The following is a 17,282-nucleotide window of genomic DNA, read 5'->3' as shown; positions in this document are numbered from 1 at the left end:
ATCCATCCCTCCGGCTCAGATCCATCCCTCCGGCTCAGATCCATCCCTCCGCTCAGATCCATCCCTCCAGCTCAGATCCATCCCTCCGCTCAGATCCATCCCTCCAGCTCAGATCCATCCCTCCGGCTCAGATCCATCCCTCCGGCTCAGATCCATCCCTCCGGCTCAGATCCATCCCTCCAGCTCAGATCCATCCCTCCAGCTCAGATCCATCCCTCCGGCTCAGATCCATCCTTCCGGCTCAGATCCATCCCTCCGGTTCCAATCCATCCCTCCGGCTCAGATCCATCCCTCCAGCTCAGATACATCCCTCCCGCTCAGATCCATCCCTCCCGCTCAGATCCATCCCTCCGGCTCAGATCCATCCCTCCGGCTCAGATCCATCCCTCCAGCTCAGATCCATCCCTCCAGCTCAGATCCATCCCTCCAGCTCAGATCCATCCCTCCAGCTCAGATCCATCCCTCCGCTCAGATCCATCCCTCCCGCTCAGATCCATCCCTCCAGCTCAGATCCATCCCTCCGCTCAGATCCATCCCTCCAGCTCAGATCCATCCCTCCAGCTCAGATCCATCCCTCCGCTCAGATCCATCCCTCCGCTCAGATCCATCCCTCCGGCTCAGATCCATCCCTCCGGCTCAGATCCATCCCTCCGCTCAGATCCATCCCTCCCGCTCAGATCCATCCCTCCAGCTCAGATCCATCCCTCCAGCTCAGATCCATCCCTCCCGCTCAGATCCATCCCTCCCGCTCAGATCCATCCCTCCAGCTCAGATCCATCCCTCCAGCTCAGATCCATCCCTCCAGCTCAGATCCATCTCTCCAGCTCAGATCCATCCCTCCGGCTCAGATCCATCCCTCCGGCTCAAATCCATCCCTCCGGCTCAGATCCATCCCTCCAGCTCAGATCCATCCCTCCCGCTCAGATCCATCCCTCCAGCTCAGATCCATCCCTCCGGCTCAGATCCATCCCTCCAGCTCAGATCCATCCCTCCGGCTCAGATCCATCCCTCCGGCTCAGATCCATCCCTCCGGCTCAGATCCATCCCTCCGGCTCAGATCCATCCCTCCGGCTCAGATCCATCCCTCCCGCTCAAATCCATCCCTCCAGCTCAGATCCATCCCTCCAGCTCAGATCCATCCCTCCGGCTCAGATCCATCCCTCCAGCTCAGATCCATCCCTCCAGCTCAGATCCATCCCTCCGGCTCAGATCCATCCCTCCAGCTCAGATCCATCCCTCCCGCTCAGATCAATCCCTCCGGCTCAAATCCATCCCTCCAGTTCTAATCCATCCCTCCCGCTCAGATCCATCCCTCCAGTTCTAATCCATCCCTCCCGCTCAGATCCATCCCTCCGGCTCAGATCCATCCCTCCAGCTCAGATCCATCCCTCCCGCTCAGATCAATCCCTCCGGCTCAGATCCATCCCTCCGGCTCAGATCCATCCCTCCAGCTCAGATCCATCCCTCCAGCTCAGATCCATCCCTCTGTTTCAAATCCACCTTCCCGGAGCCCCTTCCTTCCCGTGGATGCTGCAGGGTCCTGGGCACCTGAGATCCCTGATTCCCATGGTGGAGCCGGGTGGATCCCGCTCCTCCCTGGAGCGTTGGGATGTTGCTGGAGAATTAAATGCAAAAGAGGGGGAAACCCCAGTAAAACAAAAGAAAACAGCTCTAAGGGTGACGGCAGGGATGGTGCTGCATGGAGCATCCCTAAGGGATAGGGTCCAGGATGCCGTGGGGAAAGGATCTCCTGTCCCTCTGCCCCATGGACCTGAGTCCTTGTCCTTCCACCCCCCTAGGAGCTAGAAACAGGTTGTATTTTATTTATTTTATTTTATTTTATTCATTTCATTTCATTTCATTTCATTTCATTCATTCATTTCATTTCATTTCATTTCGTTATTCTATTCTGTCCTATTCCATTCTATTCCATTCTATTTCATTTTAATTAATAGTAATTAATAATTTAATTTCACTTTTTTATCCTTTATTTCATTTTATTTGATTTATCTTTTCTATTAAATTTATTTTCATTATGTTATGTTATTTTATTTATTTCATTTTATCTTATTTATCTAATTTCTTTTTTATTTTATGTACTTAATTTTATCTTTCTTCATTTCACTTCCTTATTTTATTTTATTTTATTTTATTTATTTATTTATTTTATTTTATTTTATTTTATTTTATTTTATTTATTTTATTTTATTTTATTGGCAGCAATTGCTCAATTTCAGCCTCTAGACCCAGAAATTCCTTTTTTAAGGGCAGGGGTGTCTCTGAGTCCAGACCATCCTGGCTGCTGCCCTCAGCCCTTCACTGAAGGGCCCCAGGAGAATCCTGCAGGGGAGGAATCCTGATTCTGATCCCAGATCCTCACTCCCACCTCCAGTGCCCGACCCTGGGATGGCTCAGGGACTGTCCTGGGTGGGAAGATGGGGTTTGGGGGTGTTCTATCATCATCTGTCAGAGCTGGGCAGTTCTCTCTGTTCATGGGGCAGTTTTCTTCATCTCTCCCACAGCCCACCCTCCCTCCAGGAGATCTCTGCTGTCCACGGTCACTGAGTGTCCCTGCAGGGCTGATCAAATTCCACCATCCCATGGGGAGATGCTGTGCCCAGGGGAGGAGCCAAGCATTCCTACCTGGATCCAATCTGCCCTGGAACAGCCCAGCAGCCTCTGCCCCCTGCATTCCCAGAGGAGCAGCTTTCTGCTGCCCTGCATTCCCAGAGGGAGAGCAGGCCCATCTCCAGCAGCCCTGGAGCTGCAGAGGAAAACTCCCCCCTTGTGCAGGATCCCTGCTCCAGCAGAACCACAGCTGGCACTGCAGGAGGGCTAAGCCCCCCTGGGATGGGACTGTGCCACCACCCTGAGCCCCCCTGGGATGGGACTGTGCCACCCTGGGATGGGACTGTGCCACCACCCTGAGCCCCTCTGGGATGGGACTGTGCCACCACCCTGACACAGAGGGGGCCAGGGCCTGCTCTGACTCTGGCAGTGGTTTGTTTTTGTACTATTGCATTTGTATTTTTAATTTTCCTAATAAAGAGCTGTTATTCCTATTCCCATATCTTTCCCTGAGAGCCCCTGAATTTCGAAATTATAACAATTCAGAGGGAGGGGGTTTGCATTTCCCATTTCAGGGGAGGTCCCTGCCTTCCCCAGCAGACACCTGGCTGTTCAAACCAAGACAGGGACCCTCAGCTCTCTCCTGGCCCTTGGCCCAGCCTTGGCCAAGGCATCTCCAACCAGAGCAGCTGGAGGGCTGAGGAAGAGGAGGCACCTGCTCAGGTCCTGTGTTCCCCCAGCTCAGCTGGTAGAGCATGGGACCCTTCATCTGAGGGCTGAGGGTCTCACGTTGGGCGCCAGCTGTAAGGCTGATCTGGCTGCAGTTCGGGTCCAACCCAGCTAGCCATGGACCTGAGCTCTTACAATGTCACACAGGACAAAAAGGAAGGGAGGTGCTCTTCTTCTCGGGACCAAAGTCCTAGTTTATTCCTAGACAGGAGTCACCTCTGTTTTACTCCTAGAGAGGAGTCACCTCTGTTTTACTCCTGGATAGGAGTCAGCTCTGTTTTATTTCTAGATAGGAGTCAGCTCTGTTTTACTCCTGGATAGGAGTCACCTCGGGATTCAGGTGATGTCCCAGGAAAAGAGGAGGGGATGCCTAATTTTTAAGAGATTTTAAGCTCGGGGGAATGGGGGATGCAGGAGAGAACCACAGCCAATGGGATAAAGGTGAGGAAGGGGCGAGGGGAGGGGTAAACCTGGGGCAAACCATTACCACCAGGGCTTTTGGGGGGAAAGGGGAAATGGGACAGACCATGTACCAAACACCCAGTGCAAAAAACAACAACTAAATGAACTGTTTAGTGCAATACAACACCCCAGGAACACCCACACCCTGCAGAACAACAAGGATCCTCCTGGGAAGCTGCTGGGAGCATCTCAGGAGGCATCAGACACATCCCAGCTTCATGGACCTTGGCCTTCAATCCTTCCTGTCCCTCAAAAGCCACTTTGAGACTGACCAGGACTGGGGGATGTCCAGGTGACAATTTCCCCCATCCCAGGGGATGCAGATTCCTCTGGCCCCTCCTGACCAGGGAATGGGCACTCCCAGGATGAGCTGTTTCTCAAACCATCCATGAATCACCCAGCATCTTACAAACCAGGGTGAAAAGTCCCAGGATTTGTGTTGGATTCAGGCTGGAGATGCTGCCTGGAGCTGGCAAACCACAGACAAAGGCAGAGTGAGCATCCATGACCCCAGAGGTTAGATACCCTTCTTCAAAAAATTCACATTTTGGACCAAATATAGGACCTAATCAACCTGGACAGAAAATGGTCCTGGATATTCACATCATCCAAGGGCACAACCCTCCTGATATCCAGCAGAAGCTGCACTGGAATAGGATGGGTTCCTCCTCCTGCTCAGCTTCCCACAGGAGCCAAACAATAGGGAAGGTCAAACGCTTCCCATTCCTAATACTTATCCATGGAATTCTGTTTCCTGGCAGGAGTCAGATGCTTTTTGGGGGGAAAATACAGCTGTTTGTGTCCCAGTAAGCCTGGACCATGCAGGAAGCAATGCTGGGGGGCCTGGGACACCTGGACTCCCATCCTGTGACTTTGTGGGGTGTCCAGGCCTGAGAGGTGGCACCTGAGGGCAGGAGCAGCAGCTGAAGTTTTGCTAAAACATGTCACGTGCAGATTCTTGTGCTTCTTTTCTGCCAAGGTTGGGATTAAATGTGTGAGATGGTATTTCTTGCTGGGACTCAGATGTTTATTAGCTCTTATCTCTGCCCCAGTCTCACCAGCCCTGAGTTCTACGACACTTCACTCTAACAAACTAAAAATGGAGCCCTGTCTCTCTCTCTACAAGGCCTTTTAAGGATAAACTGTCCAATCAAGAAATGACAACTGAATTATTTTTACTTTTAACCCAATAACCAACCACCTGTGCCCCACAATGTGGACTTTTTTATCCAATTACACAAAACCACCCAACCCATGGAGAAGAAGGTGAAGAAGAAGGAGCAGCCTCTGCCTTAAAACCTCCATCTTGCTTTATCTATGTTACTACATTCCAAAACCTTAAACTCCAAGTTTTCCACCCTGTGATATTACACATTTCTATTCAAACTCCACACCCACAATCCCAGTTCTGTCATTCCATTCTGGAAGCTTCTCCACAGCCTCAGGTCAAATGCAGTGTTCTCCTGGGGGTCAGTGCCTGTCAGCACAGAAAGTCTGGAATTCTCTGCACCCAGAGTTCCACCAGTCACAGCGCTCCTCACCCTGTCCAAACAGCCCCCAAAGCCCTCCTGGGAGCCCTGTGACTTTCTGGAACCCCATCCTGCCCAGCTCCCACCCGAGGGAGGGAGGACCCACGGACGGCACTGATGACGTGGCAGGGGGAACCTCCCACCCAAGTTCCTGGGAAGCTCCTCCGTGGGCTCCCCCCCACCACCCCCCACTGACAGCATCTGCTCCCCCTTTCACAACTTCCTCCAGAGCTTCTCCCTCGAGTGCAACACCCCTGACCCGTGCTGGGTGTCACGTTCTGCACCCATCCCCTCCCAGGGACCTCGTGGGGGTTCCTGCTGGAACCCTGGGTGCTGAGAATTCCAGACTTTCTGTGCTGACAGGCACTGACCCCCAGGAGAACACTGCATTGACCTGAGGCCGTGGAGAAGCTTCCAAAATGGAATGACAGAACTGGGATTGTGGGTGTGGAGTTTGAATAGAAGTGTGTGATATCACAGGATGGAAAACTTAGAGTTTGGGGTTTTAGAATACAGAAATAGATAAAAAAAGATGGGGGTTTTAGGGCAGAGGCTGCTCCTTCTTCTTCACCTTCTTCTCCATGGGGTTGGGTGGTTTTGTGTAATTGGATAAAAAAGCCCACATTGTGGGGCACAGGTGGTTGGTTATTGGGTTAAAAATAAAAATAATTTAGGTTTCATTTCTTAATTGGACAGTTTATCCTTAAAAGGCCTTGTAGAGAGAGAGACAGGGCTCCATTTTTAGTTTGTTAGAGTGAAGTGCTGTAGAACTCAGGGTTTGTGAGGCTGGGACAGAGATAAGAGCTAATAAACATCTGAGTTCCCAACAAGAAATTCCATCTCACACATTTAATCCCAACCTTGGCAGAAAAGAAGCAAAGATTCTGCAGGTTCCCAACTCAATCCCACTGCCCACAGGGTCTCCAGGAATGCTGACTCAGCAGCACGTTCCCATGGGAAGTGAGCCCACCCATTCTACCCCACCTCAGCATCGCCCTCCTGGCTGCAGAACCAGCTCAGGGCCACGAGGCTCGGCCTTCATCCACCTTCATCCTCCTCCCTGGAAAGATGCTGTGGAAATGGTTGGGGTTTATTTTTCCCCTGGAGAAGCTACCACTTGCATCCTTGATCCCATTCTGCTCCCCATCATGGCCACAAGCTCAGTGTCCTTGGGTTTGTCCATGGGGTTGTTGGGTTTGGGTCTGAGCAGCTCCAGGTGCTCCATCCAGCCAAGGAACTCACCTCATTTTATTCCAGGGAAGAGCTGGGATCCTGAGCTTTGCTGAGCACCTTTTGTGCCATTCCAAGACCCCACTCAGATCCCAGGATGGAGGATTTGGGGCTCATCCCTGAATTTTGAGGGATTTAGAGTTGGAGGAACATTCCAAGGCTCAGATCCCACTACCAGGGAGGTGCTGCTCTGGCAGAGCAGGTCAGGAATCCTTTGGATTAGGTTTGCCCCTGCGTGTGGAAACGGTGAGGAGGAGGGAAGGGCTGGGAAGCAGGGTGGAAGGCTAAAGAAGATACCAGCTCTTCCATGAGGGAATTCATGCCAAATGCCAAAGCTGGAGGAGAAAAAGCCAATTTCCAGCTTTCTTTGGGCTCACTTGGCCCCCAGCACATCAGGGGATCTCCAGCATGCCCCATGCTGGAGAGGAACACGGAATAACTGTGGAGCTGTGACCTCCCTGACCTCCCTCCCTGCCCTCTCCCACCTAGCCACGGCTACCAGCCCTTGCTTACCCCAACATCCAACCTTCCCCTGGCTCCTGGAGCGTGGGAAACGTGGGAAACACCTCCAAACCCTCTGAGGATCCTCAGGGGCTTGGCCACCCCCGAGCAGGATTTAACCTGCTCATTTGCATGCCCTCATCACCTCTAATTAAATCTGTGTGTTGCCACAGTCCTTTCAGCCCCCACTGCCCCTGGAAATCCCCAGCCTGGGCTGCCAGGATGATGGATGGTGGGAAGAAAACAGGATGGGTCCCACACACACGTTGTTTTTTCCCTCTTCACACTAAAAATAAGAAGGTTGGTGCAGGTTTGTGGCCAGAGCCATGGGGCTGTGGAGGAAAACCAGCTCCTTCTGTGGCCATAGGGCTCCTGGCCTGTCCCTGGCCTGGGATCGTAGCCCAGGATCACCCAAGTGATGGGTCCCCAAAGCTCTGCAGCACAGGCAGCTCCCTCACTGAAATCCAAAACAATTCTATTTCAGCCTCCTCAATGCAAAAAAACGATGGTGTGAAGGTCACAGAGCTCCAGCCAGGAGCCACCAGCTGTGTCCAGCTGTGCACACCCCTGGCTGAGCCAGACATGGGCACGTCACTGCTGGAGTCCCTCGGATGTCACCCGCTCAGCACCCCCATCACCCTTTGGAAATGGGAGAGGGGAAACAAATCAGCCTCCAAGGATGTCACTGTGGGGTTGGGGAGCCAAATGGTTAAAAAAGCCCCAGGGACTTTGTCCTGTCGCTCTGAAGAGATGGGGGCAGCAGCACCCTGGGAAAAGCAGGATCAGCCAGAGCCATGTGGGCCAGGAGCCCCAGGGCTACAGAGCCCACAGGGCTGAGACCCCGAGGGCTGTGACCCCAAGGGTGCGCCCAGGGAATGAGGGGTTCCCTGGCAGCACTGAGATGGTACCTTCAGGAACGGGAGAGGAGATGCAGCACCCAGTGACAGCCAAGACCAAGGGACCATCGGGGTGACAGGGACCCGCAGGGCATTGGGGACCTAGCAGGTGACAGGGACCAGCAGGGTGATGAGGCTGGCACAGGGATGGGGACCAGCAGAAGGACACGGGACCAGCAGGGTGACAGGGACCAGCAGGGGACTGTGCCAGGGTGATCATGCCAGGGTGACTGTGCCAGGGTGACCATAGACCAGGGAGACAATGCCAAGGTAACTGTGCCAGGGTCGCTGTGACAGGATGGCAATGCCAAGGTGACAATAGACCAGGGTGATCATGCCTGGGTGACCATGCCAGGGTGACCGTGCCAGGGTGGCTGTGCCAGGGTGGCCATGCCAGGGTGACAATGCCACGGTGACCATGCCAAGGTGACTGTGCCAGTGTGACCATAGACCAGGGTGGCCATGCCAGGATGACAATGCCAAGGTGACCATGCCAAGGTGACCACACCAGGATGGTCATGCCAGGGGGACCATGCCAAGGTGACTGTGCCAGGGTGACCATAGACCAGGGTGGCCACGCCAGGATGACAATGCCAAGGTGACCATGCCAAGGTGGCCATGGACCAGGGGCAGACCAAGCAAGACATGGAGGCAGGATGACAACAAGGTGTCACCAAGCATCCCCTGTCTTCTCCTGTGTCACCCCAAAACAGGGTGTGAGCCCAGCAGCTGTGGCAGTGGGACATTGGCTTGTCACTGCCACCACCAAGGAGTCCCCGTGGAGGGCAGGACTTATGGATTTCTGCATCTCTGGGAAGCATCACCCCGGGCTGTGCTTCGTGCCATGCCATTCATGCCATGCCACGCCACTGGTCTCGCCCAACAGGGACTCTGATCCAACAGTTTCCCAGCCCCTGAGGGGTTAAACGTCCCCAGCCATCCCAAATGACGAAGAGACGCTGGTCCCCAGCAATTAGGTGACAGATCCGGGTACACCGCAGCCCGGGCTGGTGACGTGAGGAAGGATCCAGGCTGGCTGGCGGTTTGTCCCTGGCTGGCACCCAGCCCCCGGAGCCACAGCTGCTTCCCGGCCCCGCGGCCTCGTGGCACCTGGCCGGGAACGATGTGTCACCGGGAATTCCAGAGCCTGCTGCCTCTGTGGTGCCCCTGTGCCTGGCGACCCCCCAGAACGCCCCGTGCTGTCTCTGGGGTGAGCATCATCGGGTGTCCCCAGCGGAGCAGGGTGATGTCCCCACAGCTGTCCCCTGCTGGGTGCGGAGTGCCCTCCCCAGGAGCAGCGCAGGGCCGCAGGTTGAGGCCATTTCCCTCCCCAAAGCAGCTCCGCTTTGGGGTCAGTTCACAGATTTTGCACATTTTGATGCTGGCGGTTTCAAAATCTGAAATGGGAAAAGATTTCTGAGTCTCCAGAAGGCTCCGAGCGCCTCCCTGGCTCTTCCCAAGGGGTTTGGTGTCCCCTGGGGACTTCCCGAGCCTGGGGAAGGGCGAGGGGGACACAGCCGGGCTGGAGGTGTGCAGGAAATTGTTGCCTCTGGCTGGGAATTGAGAAGAAAAACAATAAAAAGGGGGTTTCGCGTAAATCTGCAGCAGGGGCCGTTCCCAGTTTATCCAGTGGGGTGACTGGGAGGAGCTGGGACGGGGCGGGGCGAGCTCTGTCCCTGCCCGCGGTGGGAACGGACGGGCCGCGCTCCTGCCGTGCCCTGGCTGCTGCCGGGGGGGTTCGCAGCAATAAATCGGGGGGAGGGCTTGGCTTTTGAGGGGATGTAACCCGAAATCTCCCACGGGGACCACAGGCGGCCCCTTGTGCCGCCCTGCCCCGAGAAGTGTCACCCAAATGTCCCCAACGCCAGGCTGGTGTCAGAGGCTCTGGCAGGACCCGGGACCTTGCACATCTGGGGGTGTCACATCTGGAGGGGTCGCACGGATGGGGGGTGGGCTGCACAATAGGGGGATCGATCACACATCTGTGGGGGTGCCACACACCTGAGGATCCCCATCCAGGGATGGTGGCTGCACCGCTGGGGGAAGCTGCACCTCTGGGGCGCCCCACATCTGGCGCTCCCTCCATGCGGGTCGCACATCTGGGGGGGTGGCACACCTGGGGGGGTGGCACACCTGGGGGTGGGGGGCGGTGTTTGTGACACAGCGGGGGCCGCGGGAACGTGCTGCCCCCTCGTGGCCGAAAAGGGGACTGCACCCTGCCCCCCCCCCACCCCCGGCCGGGGAAACTGAGGCACGACGGCATCCCTTCCCCACCCCCTTGGGGGGAATTCACAGCTCCCCAATTCCTGATGCCCCTGGTTCTGCCCGTGCGTGGCTGCCGGCCGTCCCCGAACACTCCCCGAGGGGGTGGCCTGCTCCGTGTCACACTGGGGGATGCAGGACGCCGGGGTCTCCCTGTGGTGGGGTCAGTCTGGTTCACAAACCTGGGGAAAAAAAGGTGAGCAGGGATGTGACAGCCTGGGGGACTGAGGAGCACAAATGGGACCCTCGGGGACACAGGGGACACGGCCCAGCTGATCCATGACTGCCTAAATTGCACCAGAGAAGCCAAAAGGCTTAAAATGAACCCAAACCTCACAACCCTGTGCCGGGACAGGTGGTTCAGTGGGTCACTCCAACCCCACAGACACGAGCCCCGGCCACCCCGTGTCCCCCCGGCCACCCCGTGTCCCCCCCGCCGAGCTGACCCCACGGCTCTGCATCCATCCTTCACCCAAATCCTGGACCCTCACCCCGGCCCCTTCCTGGGTACAAACCACCCTGGGAGGGTTTGCCTGGCAGTGACAGCTTTGGGGCGAGCCCGGGATTAGCCCGCGCCAAGGGCACAGAGTCCTGCTGGTGACAGGTCCCTGCCGGGCGGGACGTCACCGCCACCCAGCCCCGGGGCGGGGGACCTTGGGCTGGGGACAGCCCGGGCCGCGTTCCCTGCTGGGTGCCCCGGGGCCAGCACGCCCTGCCTCGGGGTGGGGGACCAGGGTGATTGCGGAGGTGGTGGCGGTGCCAGCTGCTTGTGTCCCCAGCGTCCCTCCCCCGCTTTAACGAGAGGGCAAAGAGCAGCTGGGTGCGGTGCCGACGACAAGCCCTGTCCCCTGCCCTGTCACCCTCCGCAGTCACGGCCCGAGCAGCAGAGCCAGCATCGAGGTGAGCGGAGACGCCTCGGGGCAGCGACCCCATCTCGGGACATGGGGGGACAGGGGACCCCCGAGGGGCCGGGATGGAGCGGGGGGACTGCGGAGGGAGGGTCGGGGCGGTCTCGGTGGCCACCAGGGCCACGGCACCGCCCGGGATGGGGGGCTGGGGACACATTGGGGTGACACAAGGACCATGCCCAGGATCCCACAGCAGGATCGAGACGCTCTGGCTGCTCCCCGGCAGGATGGGAGACCCCTTCGGCCGCTGGGGCAGCAGCCCCTCCCGGTGAGCGGCCACCCTGGGGACCCCCGAGGGCTGGGCGGGACAGGGGCCAGAGCGTGTAAGTGTCCGTCTGTCCGTCCAGGAGCGAATATGACGACAGGACCCCGCTCCGACCTTCCAACAGCTTCGTCCGCCTCACCGGGAAGAGCATCTACAGTGAGTGAGGGCTGCACCCCAAAAACCCCTTCAGCCCCCCCCGCTACCGGCCCCAGCTTGTCCCTGTCACCTCACCCTGCGTGTGCCCCCAGACCAGCGCAAGGACTACGGGCAGACCCTGCTCAAGCTCCAGAACGATTTCCAGCACCACGTTGAGGTAGAAGCCCCCCCCAAAGTGCCCCGCGCCCCCCAGCCTTGCCAGTGGCCCTTGTGACACCGTGTGACACCGTGCGACACCGTGTTTCCCCCCAGCACCTGCTCACGATGCACCTGGAGCGGGAGCTCCGCAGCGCCGAGGATTGCCTGGGGCGCCTGAAGGAGCTGGAGGAGCAGGGGCGGATCTGGGGCCAGGATGTCATCCTGGAGGTCAAGGACCAGGAGCTGGTGCTGAGCGACGTGGAGAGCAAGGTACCCCCCGGCCAGGGCACCCCCAAACCCCGGTACCCCCCGGCCAGGGCATCCCCTGAATCCTGGCACCCCCTAGCTATGGGAACCCCCAAATCCCAGTACTCCCCAGCTATGGGCATCCCCAAATCCCGGTATTCCCTGGCTATGGGATCCCCCAAATCCCGGTACTCCCTGGCTATGAGAACCCCCAAATCCCAGACGGCCATGGCTATAGAACCCCCCAAATCCCGGTACTCCCTGGCTATGGGAACCCCCAAATTCCGGTGCCCCCTGGCCAGGGTGTTCTCTGAATCCTGGCAGCCCTGGCTATGGAAACCCCAAATCCCGGTATTCCCTGGCTGTGGGAACCCCCAAATCCCGGCCGCCCCCTGTCCAGGTATCCCCAAACCCCAGTCCACCCCACTGCCCCCCACCCTGGCAGCTCTTACAGCCCTGGCACCCCCAATCTATGCACGCCCCCAGCCTCCACCCACACCCCTTCCCCACCCCCAGACTCAGCCCCCAAACTCTGCTATCCCCCTCCTCTGCCACCTCACACCCCACAATCCTACCTGCACCCCTTTAACCCTTTCCTAGCCACTGATCCCCCGTTTTCCGCCTTGCAGGACGAGCTGGAGGCGTTCCCACTGGGAAGCGTGAAGGGTTGCTCCGCCGGGCTGGACAACGCGGTGCTGGCCGTCAGCGTGCAGGAGAGGAACCCGCCGAGAACCAGCGTGCTGCTCTTCCAGTGCGAGCGGCTGGGGGTGAGCCCTGAGGGGGGAAAAACGGGGGGCAGCCCCCCGGGATGGGGTCTGATGGCAGCGGCTCCGTTCCAGGCAGAGACGCTCAGGAGCAGCCTGGAGAAGGTGTTGAGGCAGAGGAAGGAGGAGCAGAGCAATCAATACGGGCACAGGTATGGGGGGTAAGTGGCTCTGCGGCCCCTCCCAGGAGACAGCTCGGCTGGGCCCCCAAGTCTCGCTCCCCAAAGTTGTGGTGAGTCTGCCGGTGGGGTCTCCTTGTGGTCCCACAGCGCCCCAAAGCCCCCCAAATTCCCCCCTGTGGGCACATACCCCCACCTGAGGGGTGAAGGGGGGCCCTTTTTCCCAGTGTCTCAGTTCCTGGCTCAGCCCCCCCATCCTGCCCCACCCCATGAACACAACCCCCCCACCCCATCCAGGGGCTCAGCCTCCTTCCCACCCCTCCTACTCCATCCCCATGGGCCCTACCCCCCCACCCCATCCACGGGCTCTGTTCCCCCCTCCCACCCCCTCTTCCTCATCCCCGTGGGCACAGACACCCCCGCACCCACAACCTCGGTGTCCCCTCATCCCCTCGGGCACAGAGTGTCCCCCATCCTATTTCCCATCACTGGCCTCAGAACCCCCTCCTCCTCCTCCTCGTCCCTCCTCCCCCACACCCACAGACCCCACACCCCACTCTCGGAACCAGCCCCGCTCCTGCCCCACACCCACACCCAAACCCCTCTCCCCCTACCCCCGCACAGCCCCCCTGGGCTCAGCTCACCCTCTCCTTCCCCTCCCCACCCCCGCACAGCCCCCCCGGGCTCAGCTCACCCTCTCCTTCCCCTCCCTACCCCCGCACAGCCCCCCCGGGCTCAGCTCACCCTCTCCTCCCCTCCCTACCCCCGCACAGCCCCCCCGGCTCAGCTCACCCTCTCCTTCCCCTCCCTACCCCCGCACAGCCCCCCCGGGCTCAGCTCACCCTCTCCTTCCCCTCCCCACCCCCGCACAGCCCCCCCGGGCTCAGCTCACCCTCTCCTTCCCCTCCCTACCCCCGCACAGCCCCCCGGCTCAGCTCACCCTCTCCTTCCCCCCCACCCCCGCACAGCCCCCCGCACTCAGCTCACCCTCTCCTTCCCCTCCCCACCCCCGCACACGCCCCCCAGACTCAGCTCACCCTCTCCTTCCCCTCCCCACCCCCGCACAGCCCCCCCAGACTCAGCTCACCCTCTCCTTCCCCTCCCCGCCCCGCTGGTCCCGGAGCAGTCCGGACACACCACCGAGCCCGGCCCCCCCGTACGCGGCCCCGGAGCGCTGGGCAGAGCCCCCCGAGCCCGACCCCCACCCCCCCCCCCGGCGTGGGCTGTTCTCCTCGGACTACTGTGAGTCTGGGCCTGGGGAGGGAGGGACCGCGCCGTGCCTCATTTTCTCCGGGAGCAGGGATGACGCTGGGGATGTCGCCAGGTGCGCCGGAGCCCCCGCAGGTGCCCCGGAGCCGAGCCCCCGGCCAGACCGTGTCCGAGGCGGACCGGGATGTTGTAAGTCCCGACCGGACCGACCCTTCACGAGTGGGGGCACCGCTGCTCCCACCCAGCACCCACCGCCCCCCGCATCCACAGGAGATCCTCAACCACGTCCTGGGCGACCTGGAGCGCTTCGTGGGCCAGCTGAAGACAGCGCTGAGCTCGGCCAGCACGAAGAAGAAGCTGAAAAAGTCAGGTAGGAAGGGAGGGGAGGGTCCCGGGGGGGCTGCTCGGGGTTCCGGTGTGCCCAGCCCGGTGCCAGCCCCAGCTGTGCCACTCCAGCGCTGCCCCCAAAGGATAGGTTCACGGATTTCTTCCAGAAGGTGAAACACGCCCTCAACCTCCTGGTAGGTGCCGTCGGGCTGGAGGTGGGGGGGATGTGGGGAAGGGGCTAAATGGGAATGGGGGGGCTGCGAGGGTGGGGGGACTCTGTGGGAACAGGGTGGGGTGTGGGGATGGGGAATTGCATGAGAATGTGGGGAGATGGAGGCTGTGGGGTCAGGAATGGGGGGCTGCGTAGGGTGAGGGAGGTGAGGGCTCTGTGGGGACGGAGGGGCCATATGGGGACAAGGGTCTGTGTAGGAATCAGAAGTGGGGTGGGCTGGGGGGCTCCGCGGGGCTGGGGGGGGGCTGTGGGAGAACAGGGGGGGCTCCATGGGGACACCTTCCTCCCCCCCAGGGACGGAGCCACCGCTACGTGACGGACCCGGATCCCCCCGAGCTGCTGCGCCTCATCTTCTCAGCTCTGTCCTTCGTGAGTGCCCCCAGAGCGGGTCCCACCCCCGAGAATGTGTGACACGGGTGGGGATCACCCCTCTCTGCCCCATCCTGGGGGGGCTGCTCCATCTCGGTCCCCTGCAGGTCCTTGGCCACTGCCCCAGCCCCGGGCTGGCCCCGGCCGTGCAGAGCCCGCTGCTGCTGCCCGAGGCGCTGCAGTTCCTCGAGGAGAACCTGGGCGATGACGACTACGGCGTCTGGAAGAGCCTCGGCACCGCCTGGAACAAGTCCAGGTGGGGTCCAGCCCCCCGACAGCGAGAAGGGGGCTCTGGATTTGAGGGGGGCCTCCCAGCGCCCACAGTGGTGCCCTCCCCGATGTTTTAGGGCCGAGTACCCCAACAGCGACCGGGTGCCCGCGTACACCCCGGTTTTTTTGGACGGGTGGCTGCCCCCCGTGATGGAGCAGGAGCGTCGCGGGGACCTCCAGGACACCCCAGCGCCTGCCTCAGTTTCCCCAGCTCAGTCGCGACACCCTTCCCGGTCCCTGCCACCCGCACAGGCACCGGCCACCGGCTGGAGGGACCATTCCGGCCAAGAGTGAGTGTCCCCCTTTCCCTACGCCTGCGGAGGGTCGGAGCAGGATCTGGGCACTGATGCAGCCCCTCCCCACCCCCAGATCCCCGCTCCCTGCCCAGGGGCTGGTCCGAGCCCTGTACGACTTCCAGGCCAGGAACTCGCAGGAGCTGAGCGTCAGGAAGGGGGACACGCTGCAGGTGGGAGCGGGGCGGCCCCTCCATGGGTGGGGGCGCAGTGGGGACCCCGCGGCCGTGCCCCCCAGCTGCCCCCCTTGTCACCTCCCCAGGTCTTAGACCAGCAGAGGAAGTGGTGGCTGGTGCAGGACGAGCGGGGTGACAGGGGCCACGTCCCTGGCAACATCCTGGAGCCCCTTCCGGAGCCGGGGCACAGCGCTAGGCAGGTGGGAGACCCCTCTCCCCTCCCTTCCCCGCTCCCCCCATCAGGAGGGGGTGGCCGGTGGCTACCGCGCTGTCCCCTCCCTTTGTCCCCCGCTCCAGGACAGTCCCCCCACCCTGCACCCCAACTCCTCGCCGGCAGAGGTGACGGCCTGGCTGATGGACAAGGGCTTCTCGCGGATGTAGGTGGTCCCTTGAGTCCCCTCCCCCTCAAAGCCCGCGTGGGTCCATTTGGGGCTGGGGGCAAGCCCGGCTCACCCCTGGCGCCCCCCGCAGCACGGTGCGGACCCTGGGGGTGCTGCGGGGACACGAGCTGCTGCAGATGAGCCCGGCCGAGCTGCGAGGTGTCTGTCCCGAGGAGTGGCGCAGGGTCCTCTTCAAGCTGTCCCCCATCAGGACATCCCTGGGGGTGAGGCACTCCCACCCCCGTACCCCCACCCCATCTCGGGACCCTCGGCCCCACGCCCCCTGCCCACCCCCGGGGCTGGGCTTGCGGGAGCCCCACCGCCCACCCTGTCTCCGGCCCAGGGCGTCCCTGGGGGTGTGGGACCCCCGGCCCCCTCCTCACTCCGGGGTGTGAGGGAACCCCGCTCGCCGAGCCACCCCCCAGCCTGGGCTGGCCATGGCGGGGGAGGGACCCTCATCCCCACGCCCCCTCCCCTCCTCCCATCCCCTTCTCTGCAGATCGGTCCCAGGGACTGAGCCACCGAGGCCACGCCGATGTCCCCATCACGTCCCCGCCCCGGATGCAGCACACTGGGAACGGCTGGACTTGGGGGCAAACCCACCCCTCCACATCCTGCCTGGCCCCCCAAGGCAGAGAACCCCCCCCCAGAGAACCCTGAAATCAGAGAACGGCCCCCCAAAAGAAGGAGGGGGGGGGAGGGGGGCAGGCACCCCCCTCAGCAGGCTCAGGTGCTGTGAGGGGACTTTGCAGCCCCAAAATGTAAAGCGATTGATGTGGAAAATAAAAGTGACAGCAGTGAAGTGTGCAGAGTCTGGGGGGGCACCCCGGGGGCAGGGAGAGGGCCAAGGGGAACAGGGGAATAGGGAGAGGGCCAAGGGCAGGGAGGGGGACCCAGCATTTCAACCCCTGCAGCAGCCAGGGCACACCCCTGGTCCCCATCTCTGCGAGCTGATGGCAGCGAGGGGCCCCAGGGGACAGGGCTGTCCCCAGCCCACCCCGCTCAGCAACCTGGGTGGGTGGCAGGGCACCAACGCACCCTCCCCCCAGCCTTTGTCAGGGCTGCCTCATCAGAGCTCATTAGGAATGTGCTAATGAGAGCGGGGGCGGGGAAAAAGGGGGGCTCGGGCTCCTTTCCCTTTCCCCAGGGCAAGAGGGAGGGCCCTGGGAACAGCACCGGGCTGAGCTCCTGCCCCAAACCAACCCAGCCATGCCAGGACTGGGCCCATGGGGCAGGGACCCCCCTCACCCCAC

General features: G+C 60.6%; 1 protein-coding gene across 3 annotated transcripts; it reads left to right on the top strand.

Annotated features, from left to right (window-relative positions):
* Window positions 1-10,811: 10,811 nt before the first annotated feature.
* On the top strand, window positions 10,812-16,831 carry EPS8L3 (EPS8 like 3). 3 transcript variants are annotated; one of them, XM_050985150.1, is made up of 19 exons: window positions 10,812-11,077; window positions 11,269-11,353; window positions 11,433-11,506; window positions 11,599-11,663; window positions 11,759-11,914; window positions 12,520-12,657; window positions 12,730-12,815; window positions 13,900-14,015; window positions 14,098-14,171; window positions 14,253-14,352; window positions 14,439-14,503; window positions 14,836-14,910; window positions 15,018-15,166; window positions 15,258-15,470; window positions 15,550-15,646; window positions 15,736-15,849; window positions 15,947-16,026; window positions 16,121-16,253; window positions 16,529-16,831. In XM_050985150.1, exons 2-19 carry the CDS (start codon window positions 11,313-11,315, stop codon window positions 16,544-16,546), a joined length of 1,794 nt encoding a protein of 597 aa, XP_050841107.1. In that variant the 5' UTR covers window positions 10,812-11,077; window positions 11,269-11,312; the 3' UTR covers window positions 16,547-16,831. The 3 variants fall into 3 exon arrangements, with proteins under 3 accessions (XP_050841107.1, XP_050841109.1, XP_050841108.1); XM_050985152.1 differs by having other exon boundaries at window positions 10,922-11,077; window positions 11,279-11,353; XM_050985151.1 differs by having other exon boundaries at window positions 11,020-11,077; window positions 11,282-11,353.
* The last annotated feature ends 451 nt before the right edge of the window (window positions 16,832-17,282 follow it).

The sequence above is a fragment of the Serinus canaria genome, chromosome 26, assembly GCF_022539315.1.
Source record: "Serinus canaria isolate serCan28SL12 chromosome 26, serCan2020, whole genome shotgun sequence".
Lineage (NCBI taxonomy): Eukaryota > Metazoa > Chordata > Aves > Passeriformes > Fringillidae > Serinus > Serinus canaria.
This window is presented reverse-complemented; position numbering and strand designations above follow the sequence as displayed.